General features: G+C 44.5%; 1 protein-coding gene across 1 annotated transcript in view; it reads left to right on the forward strand.

Annotated features, from left to right (window-relative positions):
* hydin (HYDIN axonemal central pair apparatus protein) overlaps positions 1–25,002 on the forward strand; it is a 1,234,740-nt gene that overhangs the window by 593,085 nt on the left and 616,653 nt on the right. The window contains exons 21-22 of the mRNA XM_068049816.1: positions 13,080–13,341; positions 23,484–23,627. Of these exons, the coding sequence (XP_067905917.1) occupies positions 13,080–13,341; positions 23,484–23,627 (406 nt within the window). The remainder of the gene's footprint in view (positions 1–13,079; positions 13,342–23,483; positions 23,628–25,002) is intronic.

The raw sequence follows: 25,002 nt of genomic DNA on the forward strand, positions 1-25,002 counted from the left end.
CTGTCCTTAATTATGAATTCTAGTAATTTCCTGAAAACAGATGTTAGGCTAACTGGTCTATAATTCCTTGGTTTTTCTCTCTCATGTAGCTCTCAAGTAGAGCTCTTGGCCCTTTGGTTCTGGAGCACATTAAATTCTTTTTTGAACATCTGCCACTGATCATCTGTCATTTTACTCATTAATAGGTTTGCCTGGTTTATGTAGACAGTCTCTGTCGTATCACACTATAATTTACCCAAGTCTACAAGTTTAGTAGTTTTACATTTCTCCCTTTCAAACACTATGTTGAACTTGATCATGTTCTGATCGTATTAGATAAATATTCATGCAGTGTTAGGCTGTTAATTTAACCTGACTTGTCACTCATTACTAAATCTGAAATGGCCTGCCCCCTTGTTGGCTTTAGGACATATTAGGCGGAATTGTAAGGACCCCCAACAGGATGGGAACAGAGTGGGGGGGGCCCATAAAATTGCATTGGAAGATGGAGGACCCATAAAATTGCATCTGAAGGTGGGGGTTGAGGGAGGAGTGCCTGTCGCCTTCCTGCTCCTTCCAATTTAGTCCGAGGCAGGAACGGCCGAGTACAGCCTTCCTGCCCAGGCCAATTGAGGCCTTGAAGTGGCCAATTAATGGCCTCTTAAGGGCCTCTTCCTGCTTCCGCCTCAATTTAATGGAAGGTGGAGGGGCGGCCATGAGGAGGCACTGCCAGATTAAACCTAGCTGGGTTGGGCAATCTAGGCCCCAGAGGGCCCCCCCCGGCAGTGATCGCTGCACCCCTGGGGAGACTTCCCCCTCTACCCCCCCAAAATTACCCTCAGTAACACCACCCCGTCGCCGGTGCCTGCCTGAATGGCCCCGGCGACCCCAATCCCACTCACTTGTCCTGGGGTCTACGGCTTCCTTGGTATTGCAGGGCCTCCTGCAGTGGTGGCAGTTGCCTCCAAGAGCTGCTGCCCTTCCCTTTGGCTGGCAGCTTTTGGAGGCAGGTGCTTATCCCTTAAAGGGACAGTGTCCCCGACAGCGGGCAGTTAATCACTTGCCAGTTGTTAAATTGCTACTGGGGTCCAACGGAGGGTCTACGCCCACCCTCCGACCTGCTGCTGGGAACCCTGTCTTCCAAACGCAATTCAGCCTATTGTTGCAGAAATCTATCCTAAATACACTCAAGAAATTCACCTTTCTGATATGAGTTAGTCTGCTTATCTCAATCTGTATGAAAATTAAAAACCCCATTTAAACCACTCTGCCCTTGTTACATGCTTGCCTAATCTGTATTTATACATGCTGCTACTTCGCAGCTGCTACCATTTCACAGCTGCTACCGGGAGGCCTATATACAAATCCCACTGCAGTCTTAAATCGTTTTCTATTTCGTAATTTTACCCATAATGTCTCTATTGCCTGCTTACCTTTCGTTATATCTCATTTATTGAAGTAATTTCATCCAAAATCACCAAGGCTATTCCTCCCTTTCGACCATTTTCCCTAGCTTTTTGTAGACATTATAACTTGGTATATTTAGTTCCCTGTCCTGACTGTCTTGCATCCATGTCTCTGAAATGGCTACCATGTCATACCTTCCAAGTTGAATTTGCACCTGCAATTCATTCAGTTGTTTACTTATACTCAGTGCGTTTGTATGAAGAACGCTGATTTACGCAATACACCCTAACCTGTACTTCTGCTCTAATGTTTTACTCACATGCTTCTTAATTCTCTCTCCTGGCTTAATTACTTTACATCTTTTAGTTTTACCTTTACTTGTAGTGCCTATAGCACAAATTCTGACCATTACTCTCTTCCCTTTTGTTTGTTTTCAAACTATTATAGATACTACCTTTTCCACCTGAGCTCCACCCCCATTTGCTAGTTTAACATCCTCGTGACTGCCCTATTTTTCCTATCTGCTAGGATCCTGGTACCAGCCCCGTTCAGGTGGTGCCATCCCAACAGTACAATTCCTTTCTGTCCCAGTACTGCTGCCAGTGTCCCTTGAAATGGATCCCCTCTTCCCACGCTACTCCTTCAGCCACATGTTTACATCCTGAATCTGCTTATACCTATGCCAATTTGCATGTGCCTTAGGTAATAACCCAGAAATTATAATGCTTAAGGTCATAGAGTCGTACAGCATAGAAACAGGCCCTTCGACCTACCCCGTCCATGCCGACCATAACGCATATCTATACTAATCCCATCTGCCTGCATTAATTCCATATCCTTCTATGCCTTGCTCATCCAAGTACCTCTTAAATGTTGCTACTGTTCCTGCCTCCACCACCTCCTCTCGCAGCTCATTCCAGATACCCACTATCCTTTGTGTGAAAAATTTACAATTTAAATTTTTATGTCAGGCTGAGAACAAAATCCAGCCCAATATCTCTTAACAAGCATGGATATGGCCACCCAATTCCCAGAGGCCAGACCCCTAAGAAAAATCACAGCAAAAAAAAATTTTACCCCTTTGGTCCTGCTTTTTAATTGGCTCCTAGTTCCTGGTACTCTGCCAACAGGACCTCTTTGCCTACGCTTCTCTATGTTGTTGGTCAAAACATGGATCACAACAACTGGATCCTGCCCCTCCCTCTCCGATATCCTTCCAAGCCTTTTCAAGACGTCCTTCACCTGGGCACCAGGTAGGCAACATAGTTGAGGACCCTCAATTATTTCTGTCATCCTATTTATTGAATTCCCTACATCTACCACATTAGGCTTCCCTTCCTCCTCCTCGTCTTCCTCCCCCTTTTCACAGTCTCCTGCTTCAAGGTACTGTGGTCAGCATTTTGGCTGTCATTCCAATAGTTTGTATCCTTATCTTCACAGTAGCAAATACATTGGATAGGATCAGTTTCGCTGGCTCCTCATTCTCTATCCCACCATAGTTCCCCTTATTCTTTACACTATCAGTCACACTACCCCATTCTGGCCCTGCACCTCTCTACAAGGTTTGACCAAGGTCTGGAGCAAACTGACCAGATATTTCTCCTCCACCCTCATGTCGTTGGACTGTGTCCAACTTGCACTCCAAGTCAACCAAACTCCCACTCTCACCAAATTCCCAACTTTTCCACTCTGTTTACTATGCATTCCATTTAAAATCACTCTTTGTGCCAGCAGATACAGTTTGCTTTTACACATCTTTGTGAGCCACATCCAAGTTACAAGTGCTCACTCAGCTTAATCACCGTAATTAATCCCTATTCAGGCAATCACTTAGAGATGATTGGCAGTTAACTACCAGTAACAGTTTCTTTTACGCTTTTTAAAGTTCGAAGATAATTTAATCTAAGTTAAATTCAAAATGCTAAACTAAATTTGAGTTTGAGACTGCTCACCAACTATTTACCAGAGAATTGCCACTCTCACCAAATTACAACTTTTACATTCTCCTTACGTTGCACTCTATTTGCGACCACTCTGTGCAATCACTGAATTATTCCACTTCAAGCATTTATCCAATTCTCTTTTGAAAGTTATTATTGAGTCTGCTTCCATCACCCTTTCAGGGAGTGCATTCCAGACCACAAAAATAACTCACCTTTTTTTTTGCTAATGTATTTTCTGATTCTTTTGCCAATTACCTGAAATCAGTGTCCTTTGGTGATTAACCCACCTGCCTGCATAAACAGTTTCTCCTTATTTATTTTATCAAAATTCTTCATGATTTTGAACTATTAAATCTCCCATAATTTTCTCTGCTCTAAGGAGTTCTCTTTAGAGCTTAAAAAATCGTCTTAAAATCACAGCTTTTATAAACAACAGTGAACAGACTCAATAAAGGTCCAGTTGAGAATGCATCAGCTAACAGCAAAACATTTGGGACCAGGTCCCTTCCCCTCCTGCCTCACCAACACCCACCACCATGCACCCCCACACCCACCTCCATTTCTGCTCCCTGCCTTTAATATTTCTGCACTTCTCGTGCTGAATTTAATGAGTTGCCATTCCTGTCCGTCGCGTGGGCAGCCACTTTGCATTGTGGAGGCACGGGTCAATCATGTGGCAGGGCGGGAGGCGAGTCGCTAATTATGGCATCAGATGACTTTGGAGCAGATACTGGCGCCATATTTAAAAGCCTGCCAGCCTTGCATTCACTCCTGCCTTAGAGTCATGGGCAGCTTTCATTTGACTGGTGAAAACATTGTCGAACTGATTCATGATCCCACCCAACTACCCCTTCTACCCCCGAGGAGGACAGCACAGGATGGTCGAAGCAAGTTGCAGGGTGGTCCCATGACTCAGTGATGCCTCCCTGCGGTATCTCCTCCAGGCTGCAAGGGAAATGCCGGAGTTTCTTTTCCCCAGAGAAGACAAGAAGAGGTCCTCCCGCCTGACCAAGCAAGCCTGGGTGAAGATTGCTGAGAAGGTTAGCAGCCGTGGGGTCACCCAGCACAACTGGGTGCAGTGTCAAAAGAGGTTCAATGACTTCCTGTGTTCGGCCAAGGTGAGTGCTATATACCACTCTCCTTTTTGGGGATTGCATGTGACTAGCCAGAAGGTTGCGCGACATACAGAGGGTGGCACTACCACTGTGATGGCAGAGGCTGCATCTCGGCAACAGGCCACCTCCCTTCATTGCTCACCTCCATTAACTCCCCTGACAGTGTATAACAGCATGAGAGATATCAGATCCCCCAGTAGGGAATGAGGGGCTGACTGTTGATCTCTCTGCCAATTTCTACTATTTCCAACCTTCCTCATACAGGACAAGAGGGCCCACAACAGGAAGGAAATGGCCCAGACTAGCAGTGGAGTTCCAGATTTGTGTCTTCCCATCACTGCTGAGGAAGAGGTGTTGAAACTGGCGGGGACCCAGGGTGCCTGCGCAGTCTCGAACAGAGAGACTGGAGTCTCTGCGCAAGAGACTAAGGATTGGCTTACATTGATATAATCATTAATCTTGGTGACCCACATCACGCATGGTTGGCATGATGAGATCTACACAGCCGAACTCACACATATTTGTGTTCTCTCATGTAGGTAGGTGCTTGCAGGAAACTGCAACTACAGGGGGACAGCTGTCAATCCCTGGTGAGGAGGACCACTCAGAGGATGCACTGTCCTATGACTCTCCTGCACCTTCTACCAGCACAGATACTTTCACCTCGATGGGTTTAAACTCTCATCTTTAAAATCAGGGTCACAAGCTGGTGAGAGCAGCACAGACACGCCCAGTCAGCTAGCTGGGGCTGAGACAACCAAGGCCTATGACAGTTGGAGGACTGTGGGTGACCAGGCCCATGCTGAGTTCCAAGCTGATGACGAGCCTTTGGTGTTTACAGCACAGGGCATACTGAAGTCGCTGGGAGAGGTAAGGCAATATCTGACAGAGATGCCAGAGGCCATGCACAGCCATGAGCAGATGATGGAGGAGTCCATCTATGCCATGATTGCTGCCATATCTCTGGCATGTGAGCTCATGGCTTCCTCCATCGAGAGGTTGGCAACCCTCATGGAGAGCCTGATCCCACAGATGCGCACAGACCTGCAAACCATCGCCTTGGCCATGAGCTTGATACAACAGTGGCAAGGTGAGAGAAGGAACAGGAGCCTGGAGACTTCTTCCACTCCTCGTCCTCTGGTGAGCAGGAAGATTCAACCGAACCTTCAAAGGGACGAGGAGCAGCTGCCATCCACGTCTGAGGGCTCCACTCAGCTCCTCTGCCAGTAACCTAGTTCCGGCAGCTACAATACCTGAGGAGAGTCCTGCACCAAAGCAGGACAGCCTCACTTAGCCGGGGCTCTCCAGGCCTCAGGCAGCCAGAGGACCCCCGACAAAGTCATCATAGGCCGAGAGGCAGCCTGATCAGCAGCCTGCCTCCAGCCCAGCTGCTATCGCAGGGATCACACCACGTAGAAGCACTCGTAAACGTATTAAGACCATCTAGTCACACTTTGGGACTCATGAGTGTAGGAAATATGTAATGTAGTGATTAATTAAATGTTGTTTTGTGCAAATAATTCATCATAATTGTCTGAAGGCCGTGTTCCATTACGCCTTAATTGTGAGCTTCTAACTTCCCCCTTCCCCCTTAGTGCAATGCCAATATGACCATAGCTCTCATTAGCATGCCAATGTGACCACAGCCCTTAATTATATGTTCTCTCATGGGCACTAGCGCGCATTGCAACGGGTCGCCAGTAAGGGAACACAAATGAGGGAAGTGAGGGAAGGCGACCGATTACATGCATGAAGATCAATCTTTTTTGGATTCTCAGGGAGTGGACATCAGCGTGGCTGGCAATGGCTAATTATGAGGTTGTCTCTTGCCTCCTTTATGCGTCACTAAACCTGTCCTATCCTCCAGCACAAGGTCTTCATCCATTGCTGCTTGTCCCTCTCCCTCCTCTGTATCCTCCTCGTCGGTGGATGAGTGTCACTCAGGCATCTCATTTTCATGGAAGGCCTCCCCCCCCTCTGCAGTGCTAGATTATGTCGAATGCAGCAGACCACCACGATACCCGAGACCCTTGCTGGGGCATACTGCAGGGTTCCACGAGATCAATCAAGGCAGTGGAATCACATCTTGAGTAGCACAATAGCCTGCTCGATGGTTATTCGAGTGGAACCATGGCATTTATTGTACCTCTCCCCCTCTGTATTGCGAGGGTTCCTCACAGACATCAGAAGCCAAGTCTTCAATGGGTAGCCCTTGTCCCCGAGAATCCATCCCTGAAGGTGGGAGGGGGCGCCAGAAAATCTATGGCACCTTGGACTGTCGAAGTATGTAGGTGTCCATGGCTGCTTCCCAGGAAGTGGGCACACACCTGCAGAAAATGTTTTCGGTGGTCGCAGACCAGTTGAACATTGATTGAATGGAAGCCCTTCCCATTGATGAAGGCGGCCGGCTGGTCCGTTGGAGCCTTGATGGCCACATGTGAGCAATCTATCATACCCTGCACCTGGGGGAATCCAGCGATGCCTCCGAAACTGATGGCCCGATTGGCATGACTGTCAGGGTCAGTCCAGTGGTGCACATAGTTGCTGGCCCTCTTGAATAGGGCATTGCTCACCTCCTTGATGCAGTGGTGGGCTGATGCCTGGGCGGCCCCGCACATATCCCTGTTGGATCTCTGGAAAGATCCGGATGTGTAGAAGTTGAATGCCATGGTGATCTTCAGGGCCATTGGCATGTGGTGACCCCTAAGTCCCAGAGATTGCTACTCGTCGTGGAGCTTGGTCCTCCCTCCGTCCGAGGCAGCACGTCATGCCACGGATCCAAATATACAGGCTGTATGAGACCCATGCCAGGTGACCTGTGAACCTGTAGATCGCTGTCGATGCAGAGACAACCCTTCCTTGACCGCCAAGCTTTTGACAATTCTCTGGGCGGTCTCCCTGATGGACCACAGAGCCCAACCTTGGTGATAACCCACCATCTATTGCAGCAGTATGAGTGACCAAGCACATAACACAGCAGTTTAGCAACCAATGCAACCCCCCCAAACCCACACTAAGCCCTTGCAGAGTTCCGACGATCCTGAAGCCCCTTGCAGACCCCCCGACAACTTGAACCCCTTGCAGAGCCCCCAAGACCCTGAACCCCCTTGCAGAGCCCCCGAGATCACGAACCCCCTTGCAGAGTGCACAGCAACGCAGTCGGGCAATGATCTTACGAACAGTCTGCGTCCCCTATACTGAAATTCACAGGCTGCCTCTGCAATGTCGCTTCTCGCCTCGGTGCTGCCAAGTTTTAATCGCCATGAACACAAAGGCACATGACTGCTGTCCGCTGTTCACAAAATCAAGGGCCAACCATTAAATCGGAAATAATTATATTTAAATGCATTTATAAAAGTAGTTCAGAAATCTAAAATAGATTCCCATCATGTTGGGGCGTCAATGCTGTCATGGTGCTTCTGTTGTTGACAAGATCTGGTACCGACTTCACGATGCCAGTTAACGGGGTGGATTGTTCTGAGGCGATTCTCTGTTCCCCATGCCACCATACTCGCTTTATATGGCTGCATTAAATTCTGCCTCTCATCTTCGGTGTTCTCGGATCCAATCCTGGGCTGCATCTACAGATGGTCTCCACCTTATTGGTGATGTGAGGTGTACCTCAGCTGGCAAAGTTTTCAGCTTTTCCATTAGTCTCCTGTTGAAGTGCACTCCCTGGTGCTAGGGTCAAGGATGTCTCAGAGCCGTTACAGGACATTCTGAAGGAGGAGGGTGAACGAACAGTGGTCGTGGTACACATTGGTACAAACGACATAGGTTAAAAAAAAGGATGAGGTCCTGAAAGCAGAATATAGGGAGCTAGGAAGTAAGTTGAAAAGCAGGACCTCAAAGATAGTGATCTCAGGATTACTACCAGTGCCACGTGCTAGTCAGAGTAGAAATAGCAGGATATATCGGATGAATACGTGGCTGAAGAGATGGTGTGAGGGGGAGGGTTTTAGATTCCTGGGACATTGGGACCGGTTCTGGGGGAGTTGATACCAGTACAAACTGGACAGGTTACACCTGGGCAGGACCGGGACTGATGTCCTAGGGGGAGTATTTGCTAGAGTGGTTGGGGAGGGTTTAAACTAAAATGGCAGGGGGATGGGAACCTTTGCAAGGAGTCAGAGGAGGGGGGATCAAAGATAAGAACAAAAGACAGTAAGGGGAATAAGAAAAGTGATAGGCAGAGAAATCAAGGGCCAGAATCAATCAGGGCCACAGTGAAAAATAGTGGGAAGGGGACAGGTAATGTTCTTAAGGCTTTGTGCATTAACGCGCGGAGCTTTCGCAATAAATTGGATGAATTAATCGCGCAAATAGATGTAAACGGGTATGATATAGTCGGGATTACGGAGACATGGCTGCAAGGTGACCAGGGATGGGAAATGAACAACCAGGGGTATGCAGTATTTAGAAAAGACAGACAAAAAGCCAAAGGTGGTGGAGTTGCATTGCTGGTTAAAGAGGAAATTAACGCAATAATGAAGAAAGATATTCGCTCTGACGATGTGGAATCTGTATGGGTTGAGCTGAGAAACACTAAGGGGCAAAAAACGTTAGTAGGGGTTGTATATAGACCCCCAAACTGTAGTGGTGTTGGGAATGGCATTAAACAGGAAATTAGAGACGCATGCGATAAAGGAACATCTGTAATTCTGGGTGATTTTAATCTGCATATAGATTGGGCAAATCAAGCTAGTCACAATACCGTAGAGGAGGAATTCTTGGCGTGTATATGGGATGGTCCAATACGTTGTGGAACCAACTAGAGAACAGGCCGTCTTAGACTGGGTATTGTGTAATGAGAGAGGAATAATTGACAATCTAGTGGTGCGAGACCCCTTGGGGATGAGCGACCATAATATGATAGAATTCTTCATCGAGATGGAGAGTGACGTAGTTGATTCTGAGACTAGAGTCCTGAATCTTAGTAAAGGAAACTACGAAGGTATGAGGCGCGAGTTGGCTATGACGGATTGGGAAACATTACTTAAAGGGATGACGGTGGATAGGCAATGGCACACATTTAAAGAGCGCATGGATGAACTGCAAGAATTGTTTATCCCTGTTTGGCGCAAAAGTAAAACGGGAAAGGTAGCCAAACCATGGCTTATAAGGGAAATTAGAGATAGCAGTAGATCCAAGGAAGAGACATATAAATCTGCCAGAAAAAAAAACAGACCTGAGGATTGGGAGCAGTTTAGAATTCAGCAAAGGAGGACCAAGGGATTGATTAAGAAGGGGAAAATAGAGAGCAAGCTTGCGGGGAACATAAAAACTGACTGTAAAAGTTTCGATAGGTATGTGAAGAGAAAAAGATTGGTGAAGACAAATGTAGGTCCCTTACAATCAGAAACAGGGGAATTTATTATGGGGAACAAAGAAATGGCTGACCAACTAAATGCATACTTTGGTTCTGTCTTCACAAAGGAGGACACAAATGTCATACCAGAAATGTTGGGGAACACAGGGCTTAGTGAAAGAGGAACTGAAGGAAATCAGTATTAGTAGAGAAATGGTGTTGGGGAAATTGATGGGATTGAAGGCCGATAAATCTCCAGGGCCTGATGGTATGCATCCCAGAATACTTAAGGAAGTGGCCCTAGAAATAGTGGATGCATTGGTGGTCATCTTCCAAGATTCTATAGACTCTGGAACAGTTCCTACAGATTGGAGGGTAGCTAATGTAATCCCACTATTGAAAAAGGGAGGTAGAGAGAAAGCAGGGAATTATAGACCAGTCAGCCTGATATCGGTAGTGGGGAAAATTCTGGAGTCCATTATCAAAGATTTTATCGCAGAGCACTTAGAGAACAGTGGCAGAATCGGGCAGATTCAGCATGGATTTACGAAAGGAAAATCATGCAGTGGTTAGCACCGCAGCCTCACAGCTCCAGCGACCCGGGTTCAATTCCGGGTGCTGCCTGTGTGGAGTTTGCAAGTTCTCCCTGTATCTGCATGGGTTTCCTCCGGGTGCTCCGGTTTCCTCACCACATGCCAAAGACTTGCAGGTTGATAGGTAAGTTGGCCATTAGAAATTGCCCCTAGTATAGATAGGTGGTAGGGAAAATATAGGGACAGGTGGGGATGTGGTAGGAATATGGAATTAGTGTAGGATTAGTATAAATGGGTGGTTGATGGTCGGCACAGACTCGGTGGGCCGAAGGGCCTGTTTCGGTGCTGTATCTCTAAAACTAAAAAAACTGAAACTAAAAAGTAGAGTTGATGAGGGGCAACCAGTGGATGTGGTTTATTTGGACTTTCAGAAGGCTTTCGATAAAGTCCCACATAAGAGATTAGTGTGTAAAATTAAAGCGCATGGGATTGGGGGTAGTGTATTGTGATGGATAGAAAATTAGTTGGCAGACAGGAAACAAAGAGTAGGGATAAATGGGTCTTTTTCTGAATGGCAGGCAGTGACCAGTGGGGTACCACAGGCATCGGTGCTAGGACCCCAGCTATTCACGATATATATTAATGATTTAGATGAGGGAACTAAATGTAATATCTTCAAATTTGCAGATGACACAAAATTGGTGGGAGGGTGAGTTGTGAGGAGGATGCAGAGAGGCTTCAGGATGATTTGGACAAGTTGAGTGAGTGGGCTAATGCATGGCAGATGCAGTATAATATGAATAAATGTGAGGTTATCCACTTTGGTAGCAAAAACAGGAAGGCAGATTATTATCTGAACAGCTATAAACTTGAGAGAGGGGAATATGCAGCGAGACCTGGGTGTTCTCATACACTAGTCGCTGAAGATAAGCATGCAGGTGCAACGGAGGGTAAAAAAGGCAAATGGTATGTTGGCCTTCATAGCGAGAGGATTCAAGTACAGGAGCAGGGATGTTTTGCTGCAATTATACAGGGCCTTGGTGAGGCCACACCTGGAATATTGTGTGCAGTTTTGGTCTCCTTATCTGAGGAAGGATGCTCTTGCTATAGAGGGAGTGCAGCGAAGGTTTACCAGACTGATTCCTGGGATGACGGGACTGACGTAGGAGGAGAGATTGAGTCGGTTAGGATTATATTCGCTGGAGTTCACAAGAGTGAGGGGGGATCTCATAGAAACCTATAAAATTCTAACAGGACTTGACAGGGTAGATGCAGCAAGGATATTCCCGATGGTGGGGGAGTCCAGAACTAGGGGTCATAGTCTAAGGATACGGGGTAAACCTTTCAGGACTGAGATGAGGAGAAATATCCTCACCCAGAGAGTGATGAGCCTGTGGAATTTACTTCCACAGAAAGCAGTTGAGGTTAAAACATTGTATGTTTTCAAGAAGGAGTTAGATATAGCTGTTGGGTCTAAAGGGATCAAAGGGAGAAAGCGGGAACAGGTTACTGAGTTGGATGATCAGCCATGATCACAATGAATGGCGGAGCAGGCTCAAAGGGCCGAATAGCCTATTCTTACTCCTATTTTCGATGTTTCTATGTAAGTTATATGGGATTCTGTTTGGACAGCTGTGCATTTTTAGCTCTATTGATTCAAGTAAAGTGACAGGATTTCTTGGGGCAACATGATGGGGTTGAGGGGATCAATGGAAATTGCCAAGAACAGAGGTTTAGGTTTATGGACATAGATGATTGAGTTTCTGGATTTGCTGAAGTTTGTAAAGGATGTAGATGTGGAGGCCAATCCAGAACTTTGTATTTTACCACATACAGTCCTGAACACTCATCAGTCTCATCCTGGCCAAACTCCAGAGTCTCTTCCAGTGCCTTAACAACTTGATTTCAGAATCTTTGCCCTCATCTTCAAATATTGCCACAGATTTGTTCTCATACCTCCCAGCCTATGCTTTATGCTCCCCCAGCCATCAGAGCCCAATCCTTCATCCTGACATCCTGCCCTCTGGAATTCTCTGCCAAAAGCACTTTGCCGATCAAAGGAGAGTGTTTCAGAACTGGTTCTGTAGATGCTGAAGATATGGAATTGATGGCTGAGGTAAGGGCATAATGATGCAATGATCTAGATGTGGAAGAATATGGTCTTGGCAACAGATTTGAGGTGTGGTTGAAAACTGTAGTCTGAAACTCCATACCATTGGAAGGAATCTGAACAAATAGTACTTCTTCAGATTCACCTTTTTAAATGGATGTTACCCATGTGCATAATTTCAGTTGTATGTAATTACATGGAAATTTATAAAATTGTCCAGTGTGAGAAAAACCTCCCCATATGCACTGCCATAAAATGAACTCCTGGCAAATAAATGTCAATTTGTTATATTCTTTGAGATTGATAGATTTTTGATATTTTGGTTTAAGGAATCAAAGTGGGCAAATGGATTTAAGATACAGATCAGCCCTGATTTAATTGAGTGAAGGAGCAGGCTTGAGGGGCTGAACAGCCTACTCCTGTTCCTATGTTCCATCTTATATTCCTTTTGTTAACTGGATGGAGTGTTGACATTTATAGAAACTTTGATGAGTGATTACTTTCATTTCCATCAATTATTCATCTGTACTTTTATATAGTAATAAACTATTTGTAAGGTTCGTAAATTCCCCCCTTACGAATGAGCCTCTTGCTCGCCCATTTTAGTCAGGTATTGCACAACTGCAAACTGAGATATACTTGAAGTGTTGATAACCCTTAATGTTGTATCCTATTTTGTTATAGTTCCAATGTTTGCCGCTATTCGGTTAAGCTGACAAACCGTGGACGACGACGCCATCAGATGTACTGGAAGATGGAAGGCTTTCCTCTAATCTTTAAACCCAGTCCACAGAAACATCCAGTATCTCGTGATATGAAATATAGACAGTCTCCTCCTGCAATGGGTCACTACCTGCCCATCTTCAAAGTTAGACCACTGCGGATGGACCTCAACCCTGGCAGGAGCGGTGTACTGGTACTCGAGGGAGAATCAGACGGACCTAGGGTAAGGAAAGTTCTCCTTTAAATAACGTGTAAAAATTGGTCTGAAATTATTGTTTACATAAGCATTTTTGGGAATAGGGAAAGGCCATTTGACCCTGCCCAGTCTTCCCCTTCATCATTGGCTTCAATTACACCTAAGCACCACTCATTGTACCCCTCAATCCCTGCCGCTTTAGAAACAAGTCTAGAGTTCCAATTGAATGGCTTTTCATAGTAACTGACTCCATGGGGACTAAATTTCGATAGTCATTGTAAATGGATACAGGAATCACAATGAGATTTTAATTCACTTCCATTACTTCCAATGCAGACAGGATGCCAATGCTACATGCTAATTTGCGTGATTGTTTCATGCAGCAGGTGCTGTTGAGTGGCTGCACACCTCAACAAGGGGCCAACTTGGCGCATGGGTATCGTCACTTAAAGCTAGCCTGTGCTATTTAAAGCCAGCCTGCACCATTCGAAGGGGAGGCACATTCTCACTTGAGCAGGTGCTGGAACTGTTTGTGGAAGGGGGTCTGAGCAGGAAGAAGAGTACAATATGTCGCAACAAAAGAGAGCGCACGCTCCTCGCTTCCCTGATGCTGAACTAAACGCTTTGCTGGAGGAACTGGAGAGGAGGAAACAGATCATCTATCCACAAGGGGTGCTGCAGACAAAATGCATAGACAGTGGGATCACATATGGCGATCAGTGCTGGCAGTCAAGCCCATTGGACCTGAATGCAGTGCTAGGAACATATGAACAGGAGTAGGCAATTTAGCCCCTCAAGCCTATTCCACCTTTCAATGAGATCATGGCTGATCTGTGACCCACTCTACATACCCATTTTTGCCCCACATTCCTTTATACCTTTGGCTAACAAAAATCTATCAATCCCAGTTTTAAAATTAACATCAATTGCTGTTTGTGGAAGAAAGTTCAAAACTTCTACCACCTTTCGCATGAGGAAATGTTACCTGATTTTCACTGCCTCAATTCGTCATTGGCCTCTCCCACCACCGGCAAAACTACTTGGTGATGGGCCCTCCACCCCCACCCCCCGCTTCCACCACGATTCTATGGGCCATCCTGCTTTGGAACCTGTCTCGGGGAGGGCCATAAAATCCAGCTCTGTATATCTGTAGTGTGCCTTCTACTCCCTTTTAGTATAAGCTGCTGGATATAAAGGCCAACATTCCATTAGTCTTTTTGATTATTTTCTGTACCAGTTCATGACATTTTAATGATCAGTGTACTTGGAACCTCAAGTCTCCTTGGACCTCTGCTGTTTCTAGCTTTTCACCATTTTGAAAGTTCACTTGTTCTGTACATTTTAGGTCTAAAGACCTCACATTTCAGACCTCACATCTGCCTACATTGAAATACATCTGTCACAGTTTTCCTCATTCACCATCATCTAGCAATGTCTCTTTGTAATTTTATGCTTCTGTCTACACTGCTTACAATACTGCCTATTTTTGTGTCATCAGCAAATTTGGATTTTTGGCTGTCTATCCCAAATAATTACCAATCCCAAATATTCATCTAATGAATACAGTGATTAGTTGAGGCCCCAACGCAGACCCTTATGGAACACCACTAGTCACATCCTGCCAATTAGAGTACCTGTCCATTATCCCTATTCTCTGTCTCCCTTCGGTCAGCCAATTTCAAAACCAGGTCAATAAATGCCTTCAATGTTAGCTAACAATCTTTTACGAGAGACTTTATCATATGCCTTCTGGAAGTCCATATAAATAACATGCATTGGCATTCTGCTGTCCAAAATTTTCATCACCTCTTCAAAAAGGTTCGGTTGGATCCGCAGGCATGTCCTACCCTTTACAAATCCATGATCCATCTCTCTGATCAGTGTTCAGTCACCGTATCCTTAATTATAGACTAGCAATTTTCCAACAACCGTGTTAGACAAACTGGTCTATAATTCCCTTATTTCCAGTTGTCACTTTTCTTAAATAGAGGACTGACATACACAATTTTCTCATCTAAAGGAACACTTCCCAAATCGAGAGAGCTTGGGAAGATTATAGTTAGGGCACCTGCAATATTCTCACCAGCTTCCTTTAAAATCCTGGATTGGAAACCATCTAGTCCTAGTGCAATTAATTTCTCCATTACTGTTATCATACACTCATTTTGTTAAGTCCCTGTACCCAATTCAACAATAGTTTCCTTGGGATATCTGGCATACTAACCTCTTCCTCTATTGTAATTATTGATGCAAAGTAATTATTCAGCATATCCACCATTTCCTTATTTTCATTGACAATATCATCATTTTCAGTTTTCAAGCAGCCCATGCTCTATTCCAGAAATCCAGGTGGTGAAGGATACAATTAGAGCCTAATCTTTACACACTTTATAATCTTTTATTTACAGAGATACACATGCACCTCCTAACCCCAACACTAAGGTTTCAGTCTGTTCCTATTTATAGGAGCACAAGTATACCTCTAGTTAATACCCACCACCTGCGTAGAATTAAGCACATTTGATACACAATTAACAGATTACCTTCTATCTGTTTAAATAAAAATTAGACTTTCAATGTAGAACTAAAATTTCAAAGCAAATTAAATCAAAAGCCTCCATATTCTGCATAGAGGATTATATTGCGAGGCTCCCCTCCTATAGGATCCCTAACAATTTCTTTGTACATGCATTTCTTTTTGCAAAATAATCCAACAGTTGACGGCTTGCATCCACCCACTTAATCTTAGTGATTTCCTTTTGGTCCAGCATTTGTTTCATGCCAGCAACGTCAATCTATATTAACAATAAATGGGTATACTATCTTCAGTACGACCCTCGTACAGAATTTCACTTGAAATATTTGACAAATAGAATCCCATATCTACTGCCTCCCAAGAGCCAGTGTTTCGGCAGCCAAAGTAATTTTCACAGCTATTTTTATTTTCCTAGCTTCCCAAGCTAAAGGACCACATTTCCCATTTTCACCCATCAGAAGTATTATAAAACCAGCTGCACTAGAATATCCATCAGGAAGATCAGCATGTGAAGCAGAGGGATTTGCACATGAGAATTTTAAAACCGAGATGTTGCCGGTCCAAGAATCAGATTAGATCAGCGAGCAAATTGATGAACTAAAGTTCTGTACAGCTGCAGCATGACTTGCCAATTTTTATACTCTATGCCCCGACCGATGAAGGCAAGCATGCCGTATGCCTTCTTGACTACCTTATCCACCTGCGTTGCCACTTTCAGTGACCTGTGGACCTGTACGCCCAGATCTCTCTGCCTGTCAATACTCCTAAGGGTTCTGCCATTTACTGTATACCTCCCACCTGCATTAGACCTTCCAAAATGCATTACCTCACATTTGTCCGGATTAAACTCCATCTGCCATTTCTCCGCCCAAGTCTCCAACCGATCTATATCCTGCTGTATCCTCTGACAGTCCTCATCACTGTCCGCAACTCCACCTACCTTTGTGTCGTCCACAAAAAAATTACTAATCAGACCAGCTACATTTTCCTCCAAATCATTTATATATACTACAAACAGCAAAGGTCCCAGCACTGATCCCTGCGGAACACCACAAGTCACATCCCTCCATTCAGAAAAGCACCCTTCCACTGCTACCCTCTGTCTTCTATGACCGAGCCAGTTCTGTATCCATCTTGCCAGCTCACCTCTGATCCCGTGTGACTTCACCTTTTGTACCAGTCTGCCATGAGGGACCTTGTCAAAGGCTTTACTGAAGTCCATATAGACAACATCCACTGCCCTTCCTTCATCAATCATCTTTGTCACTTCCTCAAAAAACTCAATCAAATTAGTGAGACACGACCTCCCCTTCACAAAACCATGCTGCCTCTCGCTGATAAGTTAATTTGTTTCCAAATGGGAGTAAATCCTGTCCCGAAGAATCCTCTCTAATAATTTCCCTACCACTGATGGAAGGCTCACTGGCCTATAATTTCCTGGATTATCCTTGCTACCCTTCTTAAACAAAGGAACAACGTTGGCTATTCTCCAGTGCTCTGGGACCTCACCTGTAGCCAATGAGGATACAAAGATTTCTGTCAAGGCCCCAGCAATTTCTTCCCTTGCCTCCCACAGTATTCTGGGTAGATCCCATCAGGCCCTGGGGACTTATCTACCTTAATGCTTTGCAAGACACCCAACACCTCCTCCTTTTTGATAATGAGATGACTGAGATTATCTACACTCCCTTCCCTAGGCTCATCATCCACCAAGTCCTTCTCTTTGGTGAATACTGATGCAAAGTACTCATTTAGTACCTCGCCCATTTCCTCTGGCTCCACACATAGATTCCCTCCTCTCTCCTTGAGTGGGCCAACCCTTTCCCTGGTTGCCCTCTTGCTCTTTATATACGTATAAAAAGCCTTGGCATTTTCCTTAATCCTGTTTGCCAATGACTTTTCATGACCCCTTTTAGCCCTCCTGACTCCTTGCTTAAGTTCCTTCCTACTATCTTTATATTCCTCAAGGGTTTCGACTGTTCCTAGCCTTCCAGCCCTTACGAATGCTTCCTTTTTCTTTTTGACGAGGCTCACAATATCCCGCGTTATCCAAGGTTCCCGAAATTTGCCAAACTTATCCTTCTTCCTCACAGGAACATGCTGGTCCTGGATTCTAATCAACTGACGTTTGAAAGACTCCCACATGTCAGATGTTGATTTACCCTCAAACAGCCGCCCCCAATCTAAATTCTTCAGTTCCTGCCTAATATTGTTATAATTAGCCTTCCCCCAATTTAGCACCTTCACCCGAGGACTACTCTTATCCTTATCCACAAGTACCTTAAAACTTATGGAATTATGGTCACTGCTCCCGAAATGCTCCCCTACTGAGACTTCGACCACCTGGCCGGGCTCATTCCCCAATACCAGGTCCTGTACGGCCCCATCCCTAGTTGGACTATCTACATATTGTTTCAAGAAGCCCTCCTAGATGCTCCTTACAAATTCTGCCCCATCCAAGCCCCTAGCACTAAGTGAGTCCCAGTCAATATAGGGGAAGTTAAAATCACCCTTCACTACAACCCTGTTACCTTTACATCTTTCCAAAATCTGTCTACATATCTGCTCCTCTACCTCCCGCTGGCTGTTGGGAGGCTTGTAGAAAACCCCCAACATCGTGACTGCACCCTTCCTATTCCTGAGCTCCACCCATATTGCCTCGTTGCATGACCCCTCCGAGGTGTCCTCCCGCAGTGCAGCTGTGATATTCTCCTTAACCAGTAATGCAACTCCCCACCCCTTTTACATCCCCCTCTATCCCGCCTGAAGCTTCTAAATCCTGGAACATTTAGCTGCCAATCCTGTCCTTCCCTCAACCAAGTCTCTGTAATAGCAACAACATCATAGTTCCAAGTACTGATCCAAGCTCTAAGTTCATCTGCCTTACCTGTTATAATTCTCGCATTGAAACAAATGCAGTTCAGACCACCAGTCCCGCTGTGCTCCACAACATCTCCCTGCCTGCTCTTCCACTTAGTCTTACTGGCCTTATTTACTGGTTCCCCCTCATTTATTTCACTAGCTGTCCTATGCTCTGGTTCCCACCCCCCTGCCACACTAGTTTAAACCCTCCCGAGTGACACTAGAAAACCTCGCAGCCAGGATATTTGTGCCCCTCCAGTTTGGATGCAACCTGTCCTTCTTGTACAGGTCGCGTCTGTCCCTGAAGAGATCCCATTGGTCCAGTTATCTGAAACCCTCCCTTCTACACCAGCTGTTCCTCTACACATCGCAGCATGCTTCCATTTATTCTGTATTCCCTTGCCTTGTTTGTCCTCCCCAAGTGCATTACCTTACACTTCTCCAGATTGAATCCCATTTGCCACTTTTCTGCCCATCTGATCAGTCTCCTGCTGTCTACAGCTTTCTTCCGCTCTATCAATCACACAGCCAATTTTCATATTATCTGCAAACTTCTTAATCATGCCCCCTACATTTAAGAGAAAATCATTGAAATTCCACGAACAACAAGGGACCCACTACTGAGGCCTGCGGAACCCCACTAGATACAGCCTTTCAGTCACAAAAATACCTTTGCTTCCTGCCACTGAGTCAATTTTGGATCCAACTTGCCATTTGCCCTTGAATCCCATGAGCTTTAATGTAGTGAGCAGTCTGTCATGTGGGACCCCGTTAAAAGCCTTGCTAAAATCCATGTAATCTACATCAAATGCACTACCCTCATCTACCCTCCTTGTTAACTCCTTAAAAAATTCAGTCAAGTTAGTCAGACGCAGCCTTTCCTTAACAAATTCATGCTGACTGTCCTTGATTAATCTGTGCTTTCCTAAATGACGAAATGATATGTCCCTCAGAATTTTTTCCAGTAATATGTCCAACACTGAGGTGAGGTTGACTGGCCTGTAATTACTTGGGCTATTCCTTCCTCTCTTTTTAAACAGTACAACGTTAGCAGTCCTACAGCACCATGCCTGTAGCCAGAGAGGATTGGAACATGATGATCAGAGCTTTTGCTACTTCTTCCGTTAGCAGCCTGGAATACATTTTATCCTGACCTGGTGATTTATCAAGGATACCGAACACCTGATATTTCCTCTTTCATTAAGTTTATCCCAACCAGTATTTGACACTTCTCCTCAACTGGAATGTCTGCTTTATCCCTTTCTTTTGTGAAGACAGACACAAAGCATTCTTTAGGAAGCATGCCCATGTCTTGTACCTCCACACACAAGTTACCGTTTTGGTCTCAAATCAGTCCTACTCTTTCCTTAATTATCCTCTTGCTCACAAAACATCTTTGGATTTTCCTTGATTTTACTTGCCAGTATTTTTTCATGCCTTCTCTTTGCTTTCCTAATTTCTTTTTTAATTTCACCCCTGCACTTTCTATACTCCTCTCAGCAGTATTGAGCTTTTGGCATCTGACAAGCTTTTTTTTTGTTTTATCTTACTCTGTATGCTCTTTGACATCCACGGGTCTACATTAGGGAACATATTTGTTCTGAACACTCTTTATCTCCTCCTTGAATGCCTCCCACTGCTCTGACACTGATTTACCATCAAGTCGCTGTTTCTAGTCAACTTTTGCCAAATCACATCTCAATTAAATTGGCCTTTCCCCAACTTGAATCCTTTACTTTTGGTCCATCTTTATGCTTTTCCATAACTACTCTAAATCTAACCGAATTACAATCACTACCAGCAAAATGCTTTCCCACTGATAGTCCTTCCACCTGCCAGCTTCATTCCCTTAAAACTAAGCTCAGAACTCCTCCTTCTTTTGTTGGACTTTCTATGTACTGAATAAAAAAATTTTGAATGCATTTTAAGAATTCTACGTCCTACGTACTTTTTACACTGAATTTATTCCGGTTAATATTAGGGTAGTTGAAATCCCCTACTGTTCCTGCTGTATTGATTCTCTTCTTCTCTACCTGTTTCATAGCATTGGCTCTTTGCATGGAAAGGTTATGAAAGGTGCATTAGGTTTCAATCATCTTGTGTATCTGGACCAACCTGTATTGCATTGCTTTTGTGATTCTGTTATTCCTTCTCCAACACCAGTAATCACGGTCACCAGATGTTTTTATGTCCAATTTAAATAAAGTTCAATTATAAGTCCCTTGGCTAACACTGACAGATGCCAAGTTTTAGAAAGTGTACTCAGCTGCAGTTATAAAATCCAAGGACACACTGGATCACCTGTCCCCAATGTGCTTTGGTGGTGTAGGTCTATACATTTCATTGTTGACAGCACACTGTGCTCATTCGGTTGTTTGTGGAAGATTTAGCTTGAGCTGAAAAGTTAATGTTTTTGCTTTATTCACATGGAACTACATCAAAATTGCTACATGGAAATAGGTCATGTGGCCCAAGCAGTCTATGGTGATATTTATCCTGGTATTAAGGACCCAAGCAGTGATCCTAATCCCACCCTATTTCCATAACCCTTTATTCCCTTTTTTGTTCAATAACCTATTGAATCTCTTCTTAAATGTTGACAAGTTTTCCATTTCGATCAATAATTTTGGTAGTACATTCCACAGCCTCTATGTAATAAAGCTTCTCCTGCTCTGTGTCCTAAATCTCTTGCATTTAATCTGTTTTTTTTGTCCCCTTATTCTGGACTCCTCATTTGCTGAAAACAGTCTGTTTCTATCGACTCTGACCCATCCTTCATCACTTCTTTCAAGTCATCTCGTCATCTTCACTGTTCTAATGAAAACAGTTACGACTTTTCAAGTCATTGTATTTGTATTTATTAATTCCAGCCAGCATCCTAGTGAATCTGTGCTGTACCCACTCTATTGCAGCAACTAGCTTTCCTGTAGAATAGAACCTGCATCTGCGCATAGTACTGGCACTGTGGCTTTCCTAAAGTATTGTGTAGATTTACCATTACATCTCAGTTTTTCCTTTGTGTACCTCTTACCATAAAATCTCATGTTCCATTCGCCTTTTTACAATCTTAACCATTTGAGGTTCTACTTTTAATGCCTTGTAAAGCTACTCCTCCAAATCCCTGACCTACCTTCATCTATTCTAATATATAATTATTACTTTAACATTTTTATCTAAATGTACCACCTCACGTTTACTGACATTAAATTATAACCTCTATAAGAAACTGCCCTTAACTCCTGCTCTCTGTTTACTCCATTCTAATCAGTTTGTAATCCAATTTGTTACCCTTTCTTTAATTTCAGAATTTTGCATGTAACTTGTTAGTCCTCCATCACACTGGGTAATAGAATAGTGGGATGAGTTCCTGATATTATACAGGTTGTTTGGAAACTGCTGAGTGGAAGTCAGATATTCCACGACAGAAAGGGAGAGAGAATTGGACACCTGGTCCTCCAAGCTTCTCACTGTTCTCACAAGAATTCATGGTAAACAGAGTCCTGGAAGTAGGTTCCTTGTGCTTTTAAACAGGAATCAATGTATAGATATGGAAGAATCAAAGGGGAATCAAAAAAATAAAACTGTCAGAAGATATTCAGCACAAGACTATCTGGAATTGGACATATATTTACCAGACCTGACAGAGCTCAGACCCCAGGCAGGATTTTGCTTTTTGGGTTGGGACCTTGACATCGGGCTCAAATGCGTGTCCCATCCCTGCCTGGTGTGGGAAACAATCACCTGGTAGTAATTTTCCCCAAACTGGCCAACTGGTGGCCAGAGGGTGGGCTTGCAGACCAATTAGGGAAGGTGGGTGGTCTCTTGAAGCTGGAGGACCAATAGGAGGCCCTCCGGCACAGAAGGAGCTGATGCCTGCAATTCAGGTAAGAGAGAGAGATGGGTGCTTCCATTTTGAAGCATCCTGTCTCCCAACTTTTCAAAATTTTGTATTAAAAACTGTCTTCAGCCTGGCCACTAGCATGGACGGAGGGCTCCTCTACATGGCAGCCTGCAGCTGTAGCTGAGGCCGGACAGGGCCTCAAAGCCTGCCTGGAGTGCTGACACCACCACCACCTGACCCCCCCGCCCCAGTCTGCCATCGGGAGGTTGCCTCTGGGCAGCTGGCCTAGTCCTTGATGTCTCGGGGACTGGAAAATTCCAGTCGGTCTCTGGCAATAGGCCTTAATAGGCCATTAAGTCCCCTCAATTGGCTCCCGATCGCTTGCGAGCAGGTAACCCTTCAGCTGCTTATCCCCCCCCCAGGAAAAAGGCCCCGGGCGGGATGTACTGGTGAACTGACAGGCTGGCTGGTGTGAATTTTCGTGCCTACCTGCCTCCATACTACGCGCCCCCCCTTCCCCCTCCCCATTGGGGGCTGAAAATCCTGCCCTCTGTGTAAGTTCACTGACTTTTAGAGGTGCTGTCCTTTCAATCTTTTTGATCCTTTGTTCCTTGGTGATCTGAAAGTGAGTAGATGCTGGTTCCGGTCAGTTTAGTTGGGTGCTGGAATTCATTTGCATTCCTCAGTGGTCCACTATTGAGTGTGTATATAATCCTTGGCAACTCTACTGCAGGGGAATAGGCCTGTGTTTCTTGCCCGTTCAGGAAGACAGGAACTGTTTGGAACTGGCCTTTGGATTTTGACAACGCTCAAATTTTCATGCCTTTGCATCCAAAACTCAATGAATCCGATATGATCAACTCCAAGTTGTTTATGCACAGAATCTCTTTAATGATTACACCAACAGTCTCTCATTGTCACCTTTTGCAGGTTGTGCATGGACAGCTGATATGCCAAGCTATCATCGGTGGGCAGTCTGGCAAGGAGAGAATAATGAAAGTGGATGTGCACTGTGAGTTCATTGCCCCAATGCTGGAACTTTCAACGAAGCAGTTGAACTTTCGAATAGAGAAGGTAATTGAAACCAAATGTATTTACTCATTATGCTTTACTTACCACCAACTGTGGGATGTGAAAGAAACAATTTTAAGTTTCTCTGTACCAATTGTTTTGTGATTTTTCCATAAACTTATGATTTTGCAGTGAGTTTCTATGGACAGTTATATCCTGTTGTTTAGGATCTGTTTAATTTATTCAAGATAACATTAAAGCTATACGCTAGGCATTTGGTTCCGTGTATGTATCAGCAATGCTTTCCTATGAGTTTATTCCAAGTTGGGGGAGACAACACAATTACGTTTTTTTTTATTTGAGGGAGAAAGTCACCGCCAATATTTTTCTTCTAAATCCAGTAGACTTGAGTTACCATAGAAAACTTAATAACTTTTTCCACCAAATCCAAGCATTTATGTAAGTGTTGTTGAATCATTGAAACCAGATAATAAACTAACTGACAACAATTGGTCAGAAGATAGGAACAGAGGAACAGGAGGAGGCCATTTCGCCCCTCAAGCCATTCAGTGAGACCATGGTTGATCTGCAACCTAACTCTATATACCCACCTTTTCCCTAGTTCCCTTAATACCTTTGGTTAACAAAAATCTATTAATCTTAGGTTTATAATTCACAGTTGATCTGGTGTCAATTACTATTTGCGGAAGAGAGTTCCAAACTTCTACCTTTGTCTGTAGAAGTGTTTCCTAATTTCACTCCTGAAAGGTCTGTCTCTAATTTTAAGACTATGGTACCTTAAAGAGTAAAACTTGTGAGTGGTCTGCGTGGTACCTACCGGGTTGCTACGCGAGTGCACAGCTTCCAGGGAACGTTGGTAGTGAGACAATGGAAAATGTATGCAACTCGCAGGGAAATTACAGAGTGGATCCCTTGGGATATTGTGAGGTCCGCTGATTATAATAACAAAAAGGCTTCCCTGTGCAAATTGGGAACATGGGGGTGGGATTTCTGGTCTAGCAGCAGGGGATATAAAGAAGAGCTGACCAATTTGTATGTGCTGTGTTACCATAAGTTTTACAAAACAATATTAGATAGCTGAAAGTATGTGGGACCAGAGCAGAGATAGGAGAGAAGAGCTGCATTCACAGAGGCGGAGCTGGAGATCTTCAGCATGAGATTGAGCAATGTAGATATACCCGCTTTTTTTCAATGTAGCACAATCATCTAAAGGCTGTCGCAAGGTATGTGTGGAAGGAGGTGATAGAACATGTTCATGACACTTGATGCAGTTAAATGCAGGGCTCATTTACTTTAGAAAGTTTCCTCAGTACAGAAAATTTCTCATTGACTCCAATGTGTTTTGGGAGACAGGGTAAGTGTATGCTTTGCATAGGAACTAGGAGCAGGAGTAGGCTATTCGGCCCCTTGAGCCTGC

Source organism: Heterodontus francisci, chromosome 17 (assembly GCF_036365525.1).
Source record: "Heterodontus francisci isolate sHetFra1 chromosome 17, sHetFra1.hap1, whole genome shotgun sequence".
NCBI lineage: Eukaryota > Metazoa > Chordata > Chondrichthyes > Heterodontiformes > Heterodontidae > Heterodontus > Heterodontus francisci.